This window comes from Capricornis sumatraensis, chromosome 3, assembly GCF_032405125.1.
Source record: "Capricornis sumatraensis isolate serow.1 chromosome 3, serow.2, whole genome shotgun sequence".
Lineage (NCBI taxonomy): Eukaryota > Metazoa > Chordata > Mammalia > Artiodactyla > Bovidae > Capricornis > Capricornis sumatraensis.
The window spans coordinates 38,206,864-38,225,550 of NC_091071.1; the positions used below are offsets into that span (position 1 = coordinate 38,206,864).

An 18,687-nucleotide genomic window follows, 5' to 3' on the forward strand; every position below is an offset into this window, starting at 1 on the left:
AAAGAGTCAGACATGACTTAGCGGCTGAACAGCAACAACTGGACTCATCATTGACTGAGCAATTGTACCTTCCAGAGGTCCACCCACTCTGTTTATTCTCGCCATTTCACTGGCAACACCCCAGTATAGGCCACCCTCAGCTCTCTCCTGGGCCTTGTCATAACACCTGACCATGCCCCTAGCTTGGACCCTCTCCCCCTGAGGAGCCCCTGGAGGAGTCGCCTTTAAGGATGGGTGGCACCGTGCCCTGTCCCACCCCTAGCTTCTTCCCCTGACCGTCCTTCCAGCCATCATTTCCTGCCACAGGACCTGCACACAGGCCACTCCCTCTGCCTCCAGCTCTCTTCCCCCTCTTCCTTCATTCTTAGCCTGCGTCACTGCCTCAGGGGGCCTCCTTGAATCCCAGAGCCCGAGCTCAAGCAGGTCCCCATGTTCCACCCCTGCTATGCTTCCTTGGTAAACTCCGACCTGTGCAAACTTTGTCATCTTTGTTCCCCGACCAGGGAGCGAACCCATCTCCCCCTGCAGTGGAAATGTGGGGTCCTAACCACTGGACTGCTAGGGGGTTCCTGAGGTTTATTTGTCGACAGGCCTTTCCGGGGGTCTCCCTCCTCCCTTGTTGGCACAGTGGTAAAGAATCCACCTGCCAGTGCAAGAGATGCAAGAGCCGCAGGTTCTATGCCTGGGTCAGGAAGATCCCCTGGAGGAGGAGGTGGCAACCCACTCCAGTATTCTGGCCTGGAAAATCTCACAGACAGAGGAGCCTGGCGGGCTACAGTCCACGGGGCTGCAGAGAGTCGGACACGGCTGAGCGCACACACACGCTGCCCTCCTTTCTGGGCTGGATGGGCCATGCCTCCCTGTGCACAGCCGTGTCCCGAGCCTGCTCCCTCAGAGCAGGGGCTGGGCAGGGCCAGGGGAGCCCCCCGATCCTGGCTGTGCCCCCTGAGTCCCTGCCCTCTGTCTTCCCCACCCCTTTCTCGTGCCTCTCGCAGGACCTGGCCCGGCTGCAGGAGGGCCGGCAGCCCGAGCACCGGGATGTGGCCCTGCAGAAGGTGTCAGACTCAGAGAAGCTGCTCTACATGCTGGAGGCGGACGCGGCCATCGCCAAGCACATGAAGCACCCCCAGGGGGACATGATCGCCGAGGAGTAGGTCCCCTCCGCTTCCGGTCCTGAGGGAGCCGCTCGGGGTCAGGGTAGGGGGGCTGTAGCCGCTCAGTGTGCAGGGACCCAAGTCGGGGTTTGTGGAGGGCTGATGGTGGGGCCAGCCCTAGCTGAATGCTTCATGTGATCCTTCCAACAACCCATTTCACAGCTAGGGAAATTGAGGCTTGGAGTACTCGGGTCCCCTGTCCTGGTCACAGTGTGACCACAGCCCCCGACCTCCAGGCTTATGAGTGCACTGTCCCCTGCCTGATGCCCAGCTGGCTTTCTGAGCTCCTGGCTCTTGCCTCAGCTCAGACACGGACAGAGCACTGTTTCTGTCCCAGCCTGCCCGGTGGACAGTGGGCTCCAGGAGCAGCAGACTGGCCTGTTTGTTCCGAAAACCTCTATGGTTCCAGGCTCATAGCGGGCCCTGAGGAAATGTTGGTGGGGGAAGGCAGGATAAAAGAGAGTGGGCAGGAGCAGGCCAGGGAGTGACTGCCTGGACCCAAGGCCACCGTGACCCTGACCTTCCAGGCCACTGAGCAGAAAGCTGAGACTGGGGCATGGGGTGGGAGCAGAAGCCCCCCAGCAGAAGCACTGCGCCTGCCCCCCAGCCCCGCTAACCAGGGTGGTCTCTCCCCTCCCCGCTCAGCATCCGTCAGCTGAAGGAGCGTGTGACCAACCTCCGCGGGAAACACAAGCAAATCTACAGCCTGGTGGCGAAAGAGGTGGACCCGCAGGTCAACTGGGAGGCGCTGGTGGAGGAAAAGCTGGTACGGCCCGGGCTTCAGCTGGGGTGGGGCCATGTAAGGCCAGGAGCCCCCCCTCCACTGCATGGGCACTGGAGCCCTGCTGTTCCCAGTTATTTCCTGATGTCTGTGTTGATGAGATGAGCAAGGCTCAGAGAGAGGTGCAGTGCCTAGCCCAGGGTCAGTAGATGTGGTGGAGGTTGGGAGCCTCCCAGGATCGTTGGGGTCCTGGTCAGCTGGGGGCAGCAGCCAGATTTCTGGCCGGCCGCTGGTCTTCCTGTGCCCTCGCCAGCCCATCTCCACCCCAGAGAAGCCCGGCCACTGGTGTGATCCTGAGCAAGTGACTCCCCAAGCCAAGCCTGTTTTCCCATCTGTGAAATGGAAGCAGTAACCGCGAGGGCCTCTGAGGTTGTAGTGAGATTAAATGAGATCAGGGGTGACAACCTCTTCCCTCATCCCTCCGGGGCCACTTAACTGCCTCCTCAGCTGGTGCTGTGAGGAGGAGAGCTAAGGTTCCCCGGGCATGGGTACTGAGTGGCCTGTGAGTCCTGGGCCCCCTGGCCCATGCCCGTGTGTGTCGTGCCCCCGCCTCCCTGGCCAGGACAAGCTGAGCAGCCAGAGCTTCGGGACGGAACTGCCGCTGGTGGACCACCAGGTGGAGCAACACAACATCTTTCACAATGAGGTCAAGGCCATCGGGCCCCACCTGGCCAAGGTGTGTGCCTGGGGGAGGGGCAGAAGGGACCCTGGGGAGGAGGGGCTCCTGCCTGCACCCCCCACCCTAACCCGTGTCCTCGGCCTTATCCTCAGGAGCAGAACGGTGAACTCCAGGCCAAGTACCAGAAACTGCTGGTGAGATGCCCCCAGGACCGGGATGGGAGGGGACGGGAAGCCAGGCTGTGGGCAAAGAAGTGTGTGCGGTTAACACTTCAAGCAGGATGTAGGGGGATGAAGTGGGGAGAAGCAGTATCCCGAGCCCCTACCTGAGAGGCACCCCTGATTGCCCTTTGCTCATAGAAAACCCAAAGAGACCCTATGGACACAGTTTATTCTACTGTTTGCTTCTTGATTCTTTCTTGAGCACCCACTGTGTGCCAAGTACAATGCGAGGTGCTTAATAAGCAAAAGTTCTCTATTTCTGTTTTCAAAACCTTCTTTGTAACTGCACAGGATGCATAAATGCTTTCTTGTTGTGGATGTTACAGACACCTCAGACATGAGAATGCAGGGACGGTGACAGGGTAGCCCATGGCAGGAGGCTCTGGAGCTGGGCCGCCTCCACCCCTTTAGGTGGGGAGACCTCGAGCATGAGCTGCTGAGCCTCAGGGAACCTCAGTCTCCTCATCTGTAAAATGGAGTCACTTCCACTCCTTGGCTTACAGGAAGCCTTCAGGGTTGCCTGAGTTGATGTTGGAGAAGTCCTTTGCGCAGTCATGGGACATGGTCGGCTCCCCCGTACGTGTTCACTTCTGATCTCATTTGCAGAGTGGAATGCAGACACCCCCTCCCCACTGCCCTGTGGTAGTTGGCACCATGACATGTTAAAGACAAAAGCAGAAGCATAGCTGCTAACATTTATGGAGCACCAACTGTATGCCAGGCTTGGTGCCCTATGAGATCTGTGCTATTATTCCCATTTTGCAGATGAGTAAACCGAGGCTCCACAAGCATGTCTGTTCTGTGAGGGTTTTGTCTGTTTCACTCACTGCTATATCGCAGGGCCTGGAGCCATGCCCAGCACTTGCATACGTGCCAAGTTGCTTCAGTCGTGTCTGACTCTTTGTGACCCTATGGGCTGTAGCCCGCCAGGTTCCCTGTCCATGGGATTCTCCAGGCAAGAACACTGGAGTGGGTTGCCATGCCCTACTCCAGGGGATCTTCCCAACCCAGGGATGGAACCCGAGTCTCTTGTCTCCTGCGTTAGCCCAGCACTTAGTAGATGCACAATAAACGTTTGCTGAACGAATGAAGGGGTTTGGGAGGGTCAGATGACTTATCCAAGGGAGTCCAGCGGGGCAGGAGGTGTGGAGGGAGTCCCTTGCCGGCGAGGCTGCAGCCCTGTCCTTGCCTGCCTGCAGGCGGCATCACAGGCGCGGCAGCGGCACCTGAGCTCGCTGCAGGACTACATGCAGCGCTGCACCAACGAGCTATACTGGCTGGACCAGCAGGCCCAGGGCCGCATACAGTATGACTGGAGTGACCGCAACCTCAACTACCCCAGCCGCCGGCGCCAGTACGAGGTGGGTGCTGGGCTCTGGGGGTGCGGGGCGGGGGGCCCTGGAAGGAGCTTGGGGCTGCCCGCCTGGGCACTGAGCCCCTCCACCGCCCTCACTGCAGAATTTCATCCACCGGAACCTGGAGGCCAAAGAGGAGAGAATTAACAAGCTGCACAGCGAGGGTGACCAGCTGCTCGCCGCCGAGCACCCCGGGAGAAACTCCATTGAGGTGCGTGAGCCCCAGGAAGGAACACTTGCTTCAGGCTGGCCTCCAGGTGACCTCTGGTCTGGGCTCCCTGCACTCAGGCAGGCCCCAGGGTCCTATGTCCAGTGTCTGTCTGTCTCTCCACTTTGCCGTCTCCTTTCCTCTGTCTGGCAACCCACTCCAGGACTCTTGCCTGGAGAATCCCATGGATGGAGGAGCCTGGTAGGCTACAGTCCAAGGGGTCACAAAGAGTCAGACACGACTGAACAACTTCACTTTCACTTTCACTTTTCCTCTGTCTGGCCCTGCCTCCTCTCTCGATGCCCTAGCCCTCGGTCCCTAGACTTCTGAAGACCATGTGGTGCCTGTATTAGTTTCCTATTGTTGTTGTAACAAATGACCACCAATTTGGAGGCTTTAAACAATGGAAGGTTATTCTCTCATAGTTCTGGAGGCCAGAAATTCAGAATCAAGGTGTTGGCAGGCTTGTTTCCTCTGAGGGCTCGAGGGGAGAATCCTTCCTTGTCTCTTTCCTTGACTCTGGTGACTGCTGGCAATTCTTGGCTTTCCTGCAGTTCAGTTCAGTTCAGTCACTCAGTTGTGTCCGACTCTTTGCGACCCCGTGAATCGCAGCACGCCAGGCCTCCCTGTCCATCACCAACTCCTGGAGTTCACTCAAACTCAGGTCCATCGAGTCGGTGATACCATCCAGCCATCTCATCCTCGGTCATCCCCTTCTCCTCCTGCCCCCAATCCCTCCCAGCATCAGAGTCTTTTCCAATGAGTCAACTCTTCGCATGAGGTGGCCAAAGTACTGGAGCTTCAGCTTTAGCATCATTCCTTCCAAAGAAACCCCAGGGCTGATCTCCTTCAGAATGGACTGGTTGGATTTCCTTGCAGTCCAGGGACTCTCAAGAGTCTTCTCCAACACCACAGTTCAAAAGCATCAATTCTTCGGGTCTCAGCTTTCTTCACAGTCCAACTCTCACATCCATACATGACCACTGGAAAAACCATAGCCTTGACTAGACAGACACCTCCTATATCCACCTCTGTGTCTTTACATGGCCTTCTCACCTGTGTGTCCTCTCCTCTTCTTATAAGTACACCCTGAATCTAGGATTTCATCTTGATATTCTTAACTGATTATATCCGCAAAAATCCTATTCCAAATAAAGCCACATTTTGAGTTCTGGTGGACATGAATCTGGCGAATACCTTGTAAGATTTTTTTTTAAAGCACCACTTTGGGCAGACATAGCCCCTACTTGTCCCTTGTGCAGTGCACAACCTGTGCGCCCAAACATGGCAGCCCTGCTTGACTCCTCAGTACATTCTCCTCTCTCCTCCTCTCACTCCTGGCAGGAACTGGCTGGGAGTCACACACATGCAGAAGCCAGATGCCCCTCTCCTCTACCCTTTTCTGGTCTGGAATCCCACCATCCCTCCCCTGGTGTCCCAGATACCTGTGTGTGTGTGTGCTAAATTGCTTCGGTCATGTCCATTTCTGTTTGCTGCCCTGTGGACTGTAGCCTGCCAGGCTCCTCTGTCCGTGGGATTCTCCAGGCAAGAATACTGGAATGGATTTCCTTGCTCTCCTCAAGGGGATCTTTCCGACCCAGGGATCGAACCCGCGTCTCTTACATCTGCTGCAATGGCAGGCAGGTTCTCTATCGCCAGCACCACCTGGGAAGCCCTGTCCCAGATGCCTGGCCAGCAGCAGTGTGCCCCCTTTCTTCTGACAGGCTCACATGGAGGCCGTCCACGCAGATTGGAAGGGATACCTGAACCTGCTCATCTGCGAGGAGAGCCACCTGAAGTACATGGAGGACTACCACCAGGTGCCTGCCACCCGGGCCCCATGGAGGTGCACCCAGCGCCCACTTGGCTCCCTTGTGGGCTCAGCACCGCTTCCTCGGGAGCCTTTCAGAGCTGCCTTCCCACGCCGCCCAGTCTCTGTGGTTCTCATGGTGGACACGCACGTGCCCTAAAATTGCCGGGCCCTTGTCTGCCTTCCCAGGGGGCTGGGACTGGGGAGTCTTAACTCACTAAGAGAGCACAGGTGCAGGAATAGGTGTGTGGGGTTTTCATTTTGGTATATATATTATATGAAGTTTGCCATTTTGGGCATTTTTAAGTGGACAACCCAATGCAGTGATTATATTCACAGTGTTGTGCAGCCATTGCCACTGTCTTTCCAAAACGTGTTCACCACCCCAAGTAGAACTTCTGTACCTAATAAACAGTCACCTCCCCCACTCCAACCCCTGATGACCACCCCTCTACTTTCTGGCTCTTTGGATTTGCCTATTTTAGATATTGCATAGAAGTGGACTCACATGATCTGTGGCCTTTTGTGTTTGGCTCTTTCACTGAACATGTTTTCAAGGTTCATCATGAACTGGAACTTCATTCCTTTTCACAACTGAATAATATTCCATAGATTCCATTGTATGCGTAGACCACGTGTGTGTTCTCCATGCACAGTGTTGATGGATACTGCTGTATTTCCACTGGAACGTGTTTTTAATAAGACAGCTGCACGTGATTCTTCTGAGCAGGCAGTTTGGGGACATTTGAACTCAGACAACGCTAACATAACTAACTTGGTGTCGTAGTATCTCAGTCCTGCCGGGCTGTGGACTTTCCAGCGATCCCAAAATCATGTTCACAGCTGCAGCCCAGGGGACAGCTGTCAGTGAATGATTCCAGAGCTGATAGGCTGAAAAACGGGCAAGAGAGTTTCCCAGAACCAAGTGGGGAGGCTTGTCTTCCATGTACTGAGACTTAGAATAAGTCAGGGTGTTCCCAGCAAAGACAGAAGTGGAATAGAGGAGAACCCTAAGGTTACTGGTGTATGGACATGAAAACAGTGTGTCGTAGAGGTGGCATTGTATGGATTGGTGAGAAGGGACCCGGTTTCTCCCTGTGAAGCCCCCCAGGAAGGTGGGCTGGGGAGGGTTGGGGGCATCCCCAAGCCTGTGGATTCAGGGTAAGTGGGAGGCCCAGCCCCACCTGGGAGTGGGCTTCAAGTCACAGCCAGGATGAGCCCCAGGCATCCTGGTGGATTCCCGTCCGTGATGGGACCCTCTGGTCTCCTCTAGTTCCACAAAGACATGAAGGATGCCCAGGAGCTGCTTCGCAAGGTGGACTCGGACCTGAACCAGAAATACAGCCCCGACTTCAAGGACCGATACCAGATTGAGCTGCTACTGCGGGAGCTGGACGTGAGTGACGCCCGCCGAGTAGGCCCTTCCCTGGCTCCCTGCCTGCTGCCTGGGGAGGGCTGCGTGGTCTCACCCGGGCACTCCCCTCCACATCCAGGACCAGGAGAAGGCTCTGGACAAGTACGAGCATGTGGTGCGGGGGCTGCAGAAGCGAGGGCAGCAGGTGGTGCCCCTCAAGTACCGCCGGGAGACGCCCCTCAAGCCCATCCCCGTGGAGGCGCTCTGTGACTTCGAGGGTGACCAGGTGAGCCCCTGCCCAGGTGTTCCAGGTGCCCCAGGCAGACTGGGCCCGGATCGGCCTCTTCTCAGGTCACTGAAAGGCCTAAGGGGTGACAGGGCTGGAGGCAGGACCTCAGACGTTTTCAGGAGCCTGTGTTTATCTCCGTCATTGGGGTCACTCTCTGCCAGCGCTCTCCACCCCACACACACCCCTACCCCTGCCACATGGTCCCACCTGGCCTTCTGTCCCACCAGCTTAGAAGCACCAGTTATTCCAGCAGATGTCTCAGGGAAGGTTCTCATTGGCCCACTCTTGAGTCATGTGTTCAGCCTGAACCAATCACTGTGGCTGTGAGTGCCATTCTCTCATTGGCCAGACCTAAGTCACACGTTCACCCTGAGCAGTCAGAGGATGAAGGGAGGAGACTACCTGGGCTGGGACTGCATGGGGTGGGGTTTCCCAGAGGGAAGTCCAGGTAGGTTTTAGGCTAGCATAGCCTCTCATCTTCATGATGAAACCTCTTGAGGAGTTTCTGAGAGACAGGCTAAGACTCCCCAGGTCCCAGAGTTAGGCAGGGACTGGCTCCCGACCACCAGCTGTGACAGGTCTCTCCATGTGTCCTGACTGGCCTGTCCCCCACCAGGGCCTGATCTCTCGGGGCTACAGCTACACCCTGCAGAGGAACAACGGGGAGAGCTGGGACCTCACGGATAGCGCGGGGAATGAGCTGACTGCCCCGGCCGTCTGCTTCATGATCCCTCCCACCGACCCCGAGGCCCTGGCTCTGGCTGACAGGTATGGGGTAAAGGAGGAGGAGCTGGTGTGGTGTGTGGCCGCACCTCCCTGGGCTCTCAGGCCCCATTCACAGCCCTGGGCACCACAGCTGAGCCTCAGGGTGCCACTTGTGTCCCACACGTGCACCCCCTTTGGAGGCTCAGGTGGAACAGCAGCAGATCCCGTTGGCCTGGCCAACTTGTGTGTGAGCGTCCGGCTCTGGGTATGTTGCAGAGAGGGGCCTCTCTGCAGGTGCCCCGGGGCCTTGGCACGTGTAACTCCCCCTCCCTGCACGCCAACGCATCGCCCTGTTGACTCAGACCTCTTGGCTTGAATACCCCAGCCCAGGGGCCACCTCTTCTGTGAAGCCGTCCCTGATTGCCCCCTCCCCTCATCTTCCACTCTGGCTCCAGGACGAAAGGCTGCCGCCTCTTGGCTCCCAAGCACCTTCTCCCACCTCGTGCGCTGCTCTCATGAGGCTGCTCTGTGTCTATGTGTCCATCCCACTGGGCAGAGGTTCCTTGAGATTTGGTATACTTGCAGGGTCTTGTTCCATACCTGGTGCAAAGCAGGCACCAAAGAACTCTGTGTTGAATGAGTGATTCAGGAACTCCTTCATTTATTCGTTCAGCAGATATGTATTGAGCATCTGCTATGTACTGCTCCCTTGGAGGAAGCATCGTGGTGGGGAAAAGTTATGAGCAAACAAGACCACTGTAGGTCGCAAGACTTGCTATGAAGGAAAAAGAGACAGAGGAAGAAAGGAGAGGCGGAAGGGGCCCACTGAACCCGGGAGCAGACAGAAGCCGGTGTTTCAGCAGATCCTCTGTGTGCATGTGTTATGTTGACATTTCAAAGCATTTTGAGGAGCTGCCAGACTCCTCGGGGCTGTCTGTTGAGCCAGAACCCAGGGTCCCGCTTCTGTGGGTGGTGGGGGTATGGACCACCTCGGGGTCCCCAGCCCATTTTTTGTTATCACAGCCTGGGCAGCCAGTACCAGAGCCTGCGGCAGAAGGCAGCTGGGAGCAGAAAGGCGCTCCAGCAGCGGCATGAGGTGCTGAAGGCGGAGAGCTCTGGAGGTGGGTACCAGGGCCACTGCCCGCGGCTCTGGGGGGACCGGGAAGGGGCCCAAATCCAGGGTCTGTGTAGTAGATGGGACAGCAGGGTGGGGAACACGCTGAGCTGACCCCTAAACACCCACTAGGGCCCCCACGGCCCCCTGACTCTGACCTCCCTCCAGCAGATGCCTCGGATCTGCAGGGCCGCCAGCTACTGGCCAGCTTGGACAAGGTGGCCAGTGACCTGGACCGGCAGGAGAAGGCCATCACGGCCATCCTGCGGCCACCGCTGGAGCAGGGCCGGGCTGTGCAGGACAGCGCCGAGCGGGCCAAGGACCTCAAGGTACCCAGGGCTGGGGGCACGGGCTGGCCCCCTGGGCCTCCCGCGGGCCCTGCCCACAGTCTCACGTCCATGGGGGCTCTGGGTGCTCCATGGGGTCCGCTTGCCACGTGTAATGGGAAGCCATGAGTCACAGGGAGAGGCGCTGTTCTAGGCTGAGAACTGAAGAGGTGCCAGAGGTCTGGTGCCCCCCAGACATGTCTCCAGGAGAAAGGGCTCTTGATAGAGCTGATGACAGCAGGACTGCAGCCTGAGCAGGTCAGCACCCAGCTGGGAGAGAGGCGGGGTGCCCGGCGGCCCAGGGGCTCTGGGCCGACAGAGCCAGCCCCCCTGCCCTGATTGCAGACCTCAGTTTCTTCAGTAAAATGGGCTGGCTGCCCGCTCAGGGGGTCTCGGGAGGATGGAGCACAGGAACGCCGGCCACAGCTCACCTCCTTCACACACACACACACACACACGCCCCTCCTACACAGACACACACCCTCCTACACACACACACACCCTCCTACACACACACACACCCACCCCCTCCTACACACACACACACACCCCCTCCTACACACACACACCCACCCCCTCCTACGCACACACACCCACCCCCTCCTACACACACACACACCCTCCTACACACACACACACCCTCCTACACACACACACACACCCTCCTACACACACACACACCCTCCTACACACACACACCCACACCCTCCTACACACACACACCCACACCCTCCTACACACACCCACACCCTCCTACACACACACACACCCTCCTACACACACACACACACCCTCCTACACACACACCCTCCTACACACACACACACCCCCTCCTACACACACACACACCCCCTCCTACACACACACACACACCCTCCTACACACACACACACCCCCCCTCCTACACACACACACACACCCCCTCCTACACACACACACACACCCCCTCCTACACACACACACCCACACCCTCCTACACACACACACACACACCCTCCTACACACACATCCTCCTACACACACACACACCCTCCTACACACACCCACCCCCTCCTACACACACACACCCCCCCTCCTACACACACACACACACCCTCCTACACACACACACACACACACACACCCTCCTACACACACACAGACACACACCCTCCTACACACACACACACTCCTACACACACACACCCTCCTACACACACACACCCCCTCCTACACACACACACACCCTCCTACACACACACCCACCCACCCTCCTACACACACATCCTCCTACACACACACCCTCCTACACACACACACACACCCTCCTACACACACACACACCCTCCTACACACACCCACCCCCTCCTACACACACACACACCCCCTCCTACACACACACACACACACACACACACCCTCCTACACACACACAGACACACACCCTCCTACACACACACACACTCCTACACACACACACCCTCCTACACACACACACCCCCTCCTACACACACACACACCCTCCTACACACACACCCACCCACCCTCCTACACACACATCCTCCTACACACACACCCTCCTACACACACACACACACCCTCCTACACACACACACACCCTCCTACACATACACACACCCACCCTCCTACACACACCCACCCTCCTACACACACCCACACCCTCCTACACACACACACACACACCCTCCTACGCACACACACACACACCCTCCTATGCACACACACACACCCTCCTACACACACACACACACACACCCTCCTACACACACACACACCCCCTCCTACACACACACACACACCCTCCTACACACACACACACACACACACCCTCCTACACACACACAGACACACACCCTCCTACACACACACACACCCTCCTACGCACACACACACACACCCTCCTACACACACACACCCCCTCCTACACACACACACACACCCTCCTACACACACCCCCACCCACCCTCCTACACACACACCCTCCTACACACACACACACACCCTCCTACACACACACACACACCCTCCTACACATACACACACCCACCCTCCTACACACACCCACCCTCCTACACACACCCACACCCTCCTACACACACACACACCCTCCTACGCACACACACACACACCCTCCTACGCACACACACACACCCTCCTATGCACACACACACACCCTCCTACGCACACACACACACACACCCTCCTACACACACACACCCCCTCCTACACACACACACACACCCTCCTACACACACACACACACACACCCACCCTCCTACACACACCCACCCTCCTACACACACCCACACCCTCCTACACACACACACACACACCCTCCTACGCACACACACACACACCCTCCTATGCACACACACACACCCTCCTACACACACACACACCCCCTCCTACACACACACACACCCTCCTACACACACACACACCCTCCTACACACACAGACACACACCCTCCTACACACACACACACACTCCTACACACACACACCCTCCTACACACACACACCCCCTCCTACACACACACACCCCCTCCTACACACACACACCCCCTCCTACACACACACCCACCCACCCTCCTACACACACATCCTCCTACACACACACCCTCCTACACACACACACCCTCCTACACACACACACACCCTCCTACACATACACACACCCACCCTCCTACACACACCCACCCTCCTACACACACCCACACCCTCCTACACACACACACACACACCCTCCTACGCACACACACACACACCCTCCTATGCACACACACACACCCTCCTACACACACACACACACCCTCCTACACACACAAACACACACACCCTCCTACACACACACACACACCTTCCTTACATACACACACACACCCTCCTACACACACAAACACACACACCGTCCTACACACACACACACACACACACACCTTCCTTACATACACACACACACCCTCCTACACACACCCTCCTACACACACACACCCCCTCCTACACACACCCTCCTACACACACACACCCTCCTACACACACAAACACACACACCCTCCTACACACACACACACACACACACACCTTCCTTACATACACATACACACACACCCTCCTACACACACAAACACACACACCCTCCTACACACACACACACACACACACACACACACACCTTCCTTACATACACACACACACACCCCCTCCTACACACACCCTCCTACACACACACAGAGTTTCTGGGGTCCTTGGCCCCCTCCGTCGTGGGTGCAACCTTCCCGGGCCCACAGAGGAGACATGGGACTCACAGCGGTGCTGTGGCCCTTGACGGGGCTCGTGCCAGGGCTGGGAGGGGCTGAGCCAAGGCCTGGTACGGGGGTGGGGGCGTGGCTGCAAATTCCTCAGCCTCATGGAGTCGCACCCATCTCGTCAGGGTTCCCCGTCAGTAGCACCATCCCCGTGGAGTAGTGGGAACCTGAAGTGCTTGGTGTTACCTGTTGATTTTCATCAGTCCTGAGTCCCCATCCAGTGCATCAGAACCCCCGGGGATGTTCATTACAGACCCCGACTCCTAGGCCGGTGCCCCAGACCCCCAGGCAGCCCCCACCCCAGGGAGGGTGTCCTGGGGGAGAGGGGCCCCTGGCCGTGGCCAACACGAGGGCTCCGGTCCCCACAGAACATCACCAACGAGCTGCTACGGATCGAGCCCGAGAAGGTGCGCAGCACGGCCGAGGGCGAGGCATTCATGCGGGCCCTGCCGGACAGCAGCAGCACCGCCCTGCTGAGAACGCGGGTGGAGGACACCCAGCGCAGATACGAGCGCCTGGTGCAGCTGCTGGAAGCCGCCCAGGAGAAGTGGGTGCAGGCGGGCAACAGTGAGGCCAGGCAGGGTGGTCAGGGGCCGGGCCACCCTCCACCCCGCAGCTAACTCCTGACTCGTGTCCTCAGAGTTGACATCGCCAACCGCCTGGAGAAGAGCCTGCAGCAGGGCCGGGAGATGCTGGCCACGTATGAGACCCAGCTGGCCCAGGAGGACACAGTGCCCGAGAGTGACCAGGCCCTAGACAGCAGGAGGCAGGAGCTGGCGGTGAGTGTGGGGACTCCAGGCCTTGGAATCCCCTCGCTGAGCTGCGAGTGGGCTCTAAGGGCTCCCATTCACCCTCCACCTCTGGACAATCAAGGGGCCCAAGGCCCAGGACAGCAGGTCTCTCCAGATTTGGAATCCCAGCCACATAAGGGGTTTGTGGGGCCTGCGGAAATCAGGTGCTGGTATCTGCAAATCAGGTATCAGCGTAGCCACCCCCTCTCCGTTTCTCTGAAGGAGCAGACCTAGCCACCTGTGCCCAGATGCCTGCCGGGCAGGTCAGCTGAGCAGAGGCAGCTCTGCCCCTTGCCCAGCACCTGCCGTCTTCACGGTGCCACTGGGCTGTTCTAAGCCCGTCTGTGAGCTCGTGGGAGGCCCCTCATTCATGGACCACCTCACAGACCCCTTGGCTTTGGTGACAGCCTCACTGGGAATCCAGGAAGCAGGCTCGGAGGGCAGAGCCTCCGCCGGGGGCCCTTCAGTCCACATACAGTGTTACCGGCCTGCACTGTGCACCTCAGGGTTTTAGAAGCTGTTTTTCCCAGGTGGTATTCATTGTCACGAGACAGAAATTGTAGAAGTGACCTCAGGTTTGAGGACCACTCAGAGGCAAAGCCCTGGTCCCTGACCGGGCCAGACCCACCACCTCCTCTAAGCAGGCGGCCCCAAGCACTCTGGGCCCTGGAGCCCTTGGCCACGGCGCCCGCCACCTGCCTCTCCGCCCCGCAGGCCATGGCCTCCGAGCTGCAGGCCCGGAAGGCCCTCCTCAGCGAGGTGCAGCGGAACCTGCAGGCCGCCAAGCAGTGCTCGGGGTCACTGGCCAGCCGCTTCCAGGAGCACTGCCCGGACCTGGAGCGCCAGGAAGCCGAGGTGCACAAGCTGTGCCAGCGCTTTGACAGCCTCTGCCAGCAGGCAGAGCTCAGGTCAGGGGCCGCGGGGCGAGGCTGGGGGGTTAGGGAGGGTGGTCTCGGTGGCCTTGGCTTAGCTAGTCTGCCTGAGGCACCCAAGTAGGATTTCTGCGGACAGCGCTGAAGGCTGTTTATTTTCCAAATAATTGCTGCTTTTTGGAAAAAGCAATACACATACAAAATTTTTAAAACCCACAGGGGTTGTAATGACCAAACTGTTTCCCCCAAGATCAGCCCTGCTATGAGTTTCTTGTGTGTCCTTCCAAAGCCACCCTGTACAAACCAGGGTTGGTAGGAAATGCAGGAACACCCAGCGTGTCCTACTAGTTCCCCGTCGTGTGTTTTCCTGGCCTGAACAGTCAGGACGTGCTCCCTCCTCCTCTTGTTTTCTGAAAGAGGGTCTGTGAAGACTGGGTAATACTTCCTTAAATGTGTGGTAGAATTCACCCCGGAAGCCATCTGGGCCTGCAATTTTTTTTTTTTGTAAGAAGGTTTTTAGCTACAAATGCAACCTCTTTTATTAGATATTGGACAATCTGGGTCATCTGATGCTTGAGCAGCTTCACAAGTTTGTGTCTTTCAAGGACACATCGTACACCTCGTCAAGCTGTTGAGTTTTGGGCATGAAATGGTTCATAATATTCTCTTATCCTTGAAGGGAATGTCCTTGCTTTCATTCCTGACATCATATCTTCTTTTGTTGTATTTGTTTATTCTGTTTTCTCCCCCTGATGATTCTGTCTGGGGTTGATCACTTCACTGACTGTTTCAATGAAACAGCTTTGGCTGCAGTGATCTTTCCATTTTCCTGTTTCCTGATTCACTGAATTCTGCTCATCATTATTTCCTACTATAACTACTTACATTTGGTTCAGTTGGCTTTTCTTTTTCTTCCTTATTAGCTTAGACTGTTGATCTGAGAGTCTGCTTTTTTTTTCTCCCTAATCTAAGCATTTAAGTACATCTTGCTAAGTACTACTTTCGCTTTGTCCCACAAATGATGTTTTTATTTTCAGTGAGTTCAAAAGATTTCCACACCTCCCTTGTGATTTCTCCTTGGATCTGAGAGTGATTTAGGTCCTGGGATTCACAGTGGGCATCACCTCAGGTCCGCACACTCAGGCCTGCCTGCCTTTAATGGAGGCCATGCAGTATTCCCACCCAATACTCCACAGTTTATCTAACTACTCCTCTTCCTGGTAAATGTTGCGCTGACTCCCAGTTCAGTTCCCTTTGGTAACCTCTAGAAAGGGATAGCAGGCAGCTCTCAGTGCAACCCAAGCGCCCAAAGGCCTGGCTGGCTTTGCCCCGCAGGGCCCAGAGCCTGCAGAGCGCCCGGGCTGAGCACGACGCCTTCTGCAGCGGCCGTGACCGCCTGCTTCAGTTCCTGTCCCACATCCCCAGCTACGAGCCCCAGGAGACGGACGGCCTTGGCCAAGTGGAGACCAAGCTGAACAACCAGAAGGTGAGCAGGCTGGGAGTCAGCAAACCCCTTTGTGGACGGGCGCCTGGTTGTGGTCCTGGCCTAGCAGGCTCCTAGCACCCGCATCTCTGAGCTCGAGGATAGGGCCCCCCTCGCCGCTCCCTCCCCGGTCCCTTGCATGGGGCCTGGCCTGGAGCAGATCCCCACCCCCCTCCCCGGCACAGGTCTGCTAAATAAGCAGATCACTGCAGGGTCACCAGGGAGCCCTCGTTGGGGGAAACCCCCCTCCACAGCCCAGAGCCCTGGCTCCCCAGAAGACAGCAGGGCCTTGGGGTGAAGGATGAGGAACGGAAAAGCCAACAGCCTGGGCTCAGATCCTGCTCCCACCCCCGGAGCCATGCACCCGCAGTCCAGGCACTGCACCACTGGACCTCCTAAACTGGAAGTGAGGATGGTGCTCACCTCAAAGGATGTGTGGGGAGAGTCAGGGAGATAATCTCAGAAAGACACATGCTTAGCCTTAGCACCGTGCCTGACACCTCCACGCACTCAGTAAACACTGCCTTCCTGGCAAGGTTCGTTAGCTTCTTGGCCCTTCTTCAGAGCCCTTAAGAACTGCCTTTTGGAACCAACAAACGTAAACAAGGAAGCTGTTCGTTATACTCTGCGCTACAGAAGAATTCCAGACTCTAAGGAATTCAGCTACTCTGTCTAGGTTTAGGATTTTTTTTTTCAAGCTTTTATTTTTAAAGTCTCTGTTGTTGTACAGAACCTGCTAGATGAAATAGCAAGAAGGGAAGAGGAAGTGCAGAAAGTCCACACGCACTCCCAGCAGTACCAGCAGGCTGTCAAGGTGAGTCGCGACACCCCGGCAGCAGGGCCTCTTACCCACCATACCCACCACCCACCCACTGGGGGTGTCCTCAGGCACGGCTGGCGGCCGTGCAAACCGGCACCACCTTTTGGGAAACAAGATGGTACCAGGCATCAAAAATCAGAAGGGTTTTATACTGTTTAAAGCAGTAACTGGGGGGAATTTATCATAAAGGAAAAGATGCGAAAAAATGATAACGTGGGATTAACAAAATCAGTATAAAATAAAAAATTATTTCCAACAGCCAAAGAGACAAACTGGAAGTAACCTAAATGTCCAGTATTAGCAGAGGAAACAGCTAGGAAATTATCCAGCTACTTGATGGATGTTCAAGTCATCAAACTGACCCACAGAAGGACTAGGACAGGGCAGCATGAAAAAAAGCTTGCGGTATAGAGTGAAATGAAGAGGGCAGGAAGCCACCTTCTCTGGGCCAGGGGCAGCCTGGAGGGAGGGAGTGCGCTTTGGGGACGAAGGGGTTTGCGGGCCCGTTTTCTCCTGTCCCGCTTGTCGTCCAGGGATGTGGTTGTGTGCCGTTGATGGAGCAAAGGTCCTCCAAACCTCCTGCTAGTCAGAGCAGGGTGCGGCTGAGCGGAAGACCTTCGTGGTCAGCCAGAAGGGGCACGGGAACACTTTGGTCTCACCTGCCCTGGTCTGCCCTTTGCCACGTGTCTCTTACCCAGGACTACGAGTTGGAAGCAGAGAAGCTCAGATCCCTCCTTGACTTGGAGAATGGAAGGAACAGCCACATGAGCAAGCGGGCCAGGCTCCAGTCCCCTGCCGCCAAAATTAGGGAAGAGGTGAGCTCCACGGGCCTGGCCTCCTGGGGCTCCCTTCCTCTAGGGAGCATGACACGCAGGCCTCAGAGGGGCACACGCAGTGGTATACGGGGCTGGGGGCCCTCCTGGGTGCCAACAGTCTCAGTGGGAGAAGACGATGAACTTATTCTGGGCCGGCAACAGTGACACGCCTGGAAAGACAGCCTGCTGGGAGTCATGGCTGGGGCGGTTCCCCTTGCTCCAGTGGGTCCGCACACACAGAGGGCTGACGTTAACCTGTTCCTTCTGTACACGAGCGCCTTAAGGCTCAGAGACAGACCTGCTCAAGGTCCCTGGGGGTTCAGGCTTCTGACTCTAAATCCAGTTTTCTTTCTCACAGTTGAGACTGGTGGAACTCCAGGTAGGAAGTGGCAACTCTCTTTGGCATCTCTCCCCCAATGCCAGGTTTTTCTCAAACACCTCGCTCAGCTTGATTCCTGTCTGTCTGCTCTCCTGTAGGAAGCGGCTCTTGCTGCCAAGTTCACGGAGGTTAATGCCATCAACAGACAGAGGCTGCAGAACCTGGAGTTTGCACTGACCCTCCTGAGACAGGTAATGGGTCTCAGGAAGGCATCCTATTGAAAACTATCCCAACAGCTAAGACACTACGCTCCCTCTGCCTCAGAGAAACAGAGGTGGCCGGGA

At 56.9% G+C, this 18,687-nt stretch overlaps 1 protein-coding gene across 2 annotated transcripts in view; it reads left to right on the forward strand.

Annotated features, from left to right (window-relative positions):
• Positions 1-18,687, forward strand: part of PPL (periplakin) — a 50,368-nt gene that overhangs the window by 27,293 nt on the left and 4,388 nt on the right. Inside the window, exons 3-21 of one of the 2 annotated variants that reach the window (XM_068969403.1) lie at positions 996-1,150; positions 1,800-1,920; positions 2,498-2,611; positions 2,707-2,748; positions 3,975-4,136; positions 4,234-4,341; positions 6,063-6,158; positions 7,422-7,544; positions 7,642-7,788; positions 8,408-8,559; positions 9,520-9,617; positions 9,779-9,939; positions 13,612-13,790; positions 13,884-14,022; positions 14,749-14,942; positions 16,242-16,392; positions 17,120-17,203; positions 17,908-18,024; positions 18,502-18,594. In XM_068969403.1, the coding sequence (XP_068825504.1) occupies positions 996-1,150; positions 1,800-1,920; positions 2,498-2,611; positions 2,707-2,748; positions 3,975-4,136; positions 4,234-4,341; positions 6,063-6,158; positions 7,422-7,544; positions 7,642-7,788; positions 8,408-8,559; positions 9,520-9,617; positions 9,779-9,939; positions 13,612-13,790; positions 13,884-14,022; positions 14,749-14,942; positions 16,242-16,392; positions 17,120-17,203; positions 17,908-18,024; positions 18,502-18,594 (2,436 nt within the window). The remainder of the gene's footprint in view (positions 1-995; positions 1,151-1,799; positions 1,921-2,497; positions 2,612-2,706; positions 2,749-3,974; positions 4,137-4,233; positions 4,342-6,062; positions 6,159-7,421; positions 7,545-7,641; positions 7,789-8,407; positions 8,560-9,519; positions 9,618-9,778; positions 9,940-13,611; positions 13,791-13,883; positions 14,023-14,748; positions 14,943-16,241; positions 16,393-17,119; positions 17,204-17,907; positions 18,025-18,501; positions 18,595-18,687) is intronic. The other variant, XM_068969404.1, reaches the window with a different exon arrangement.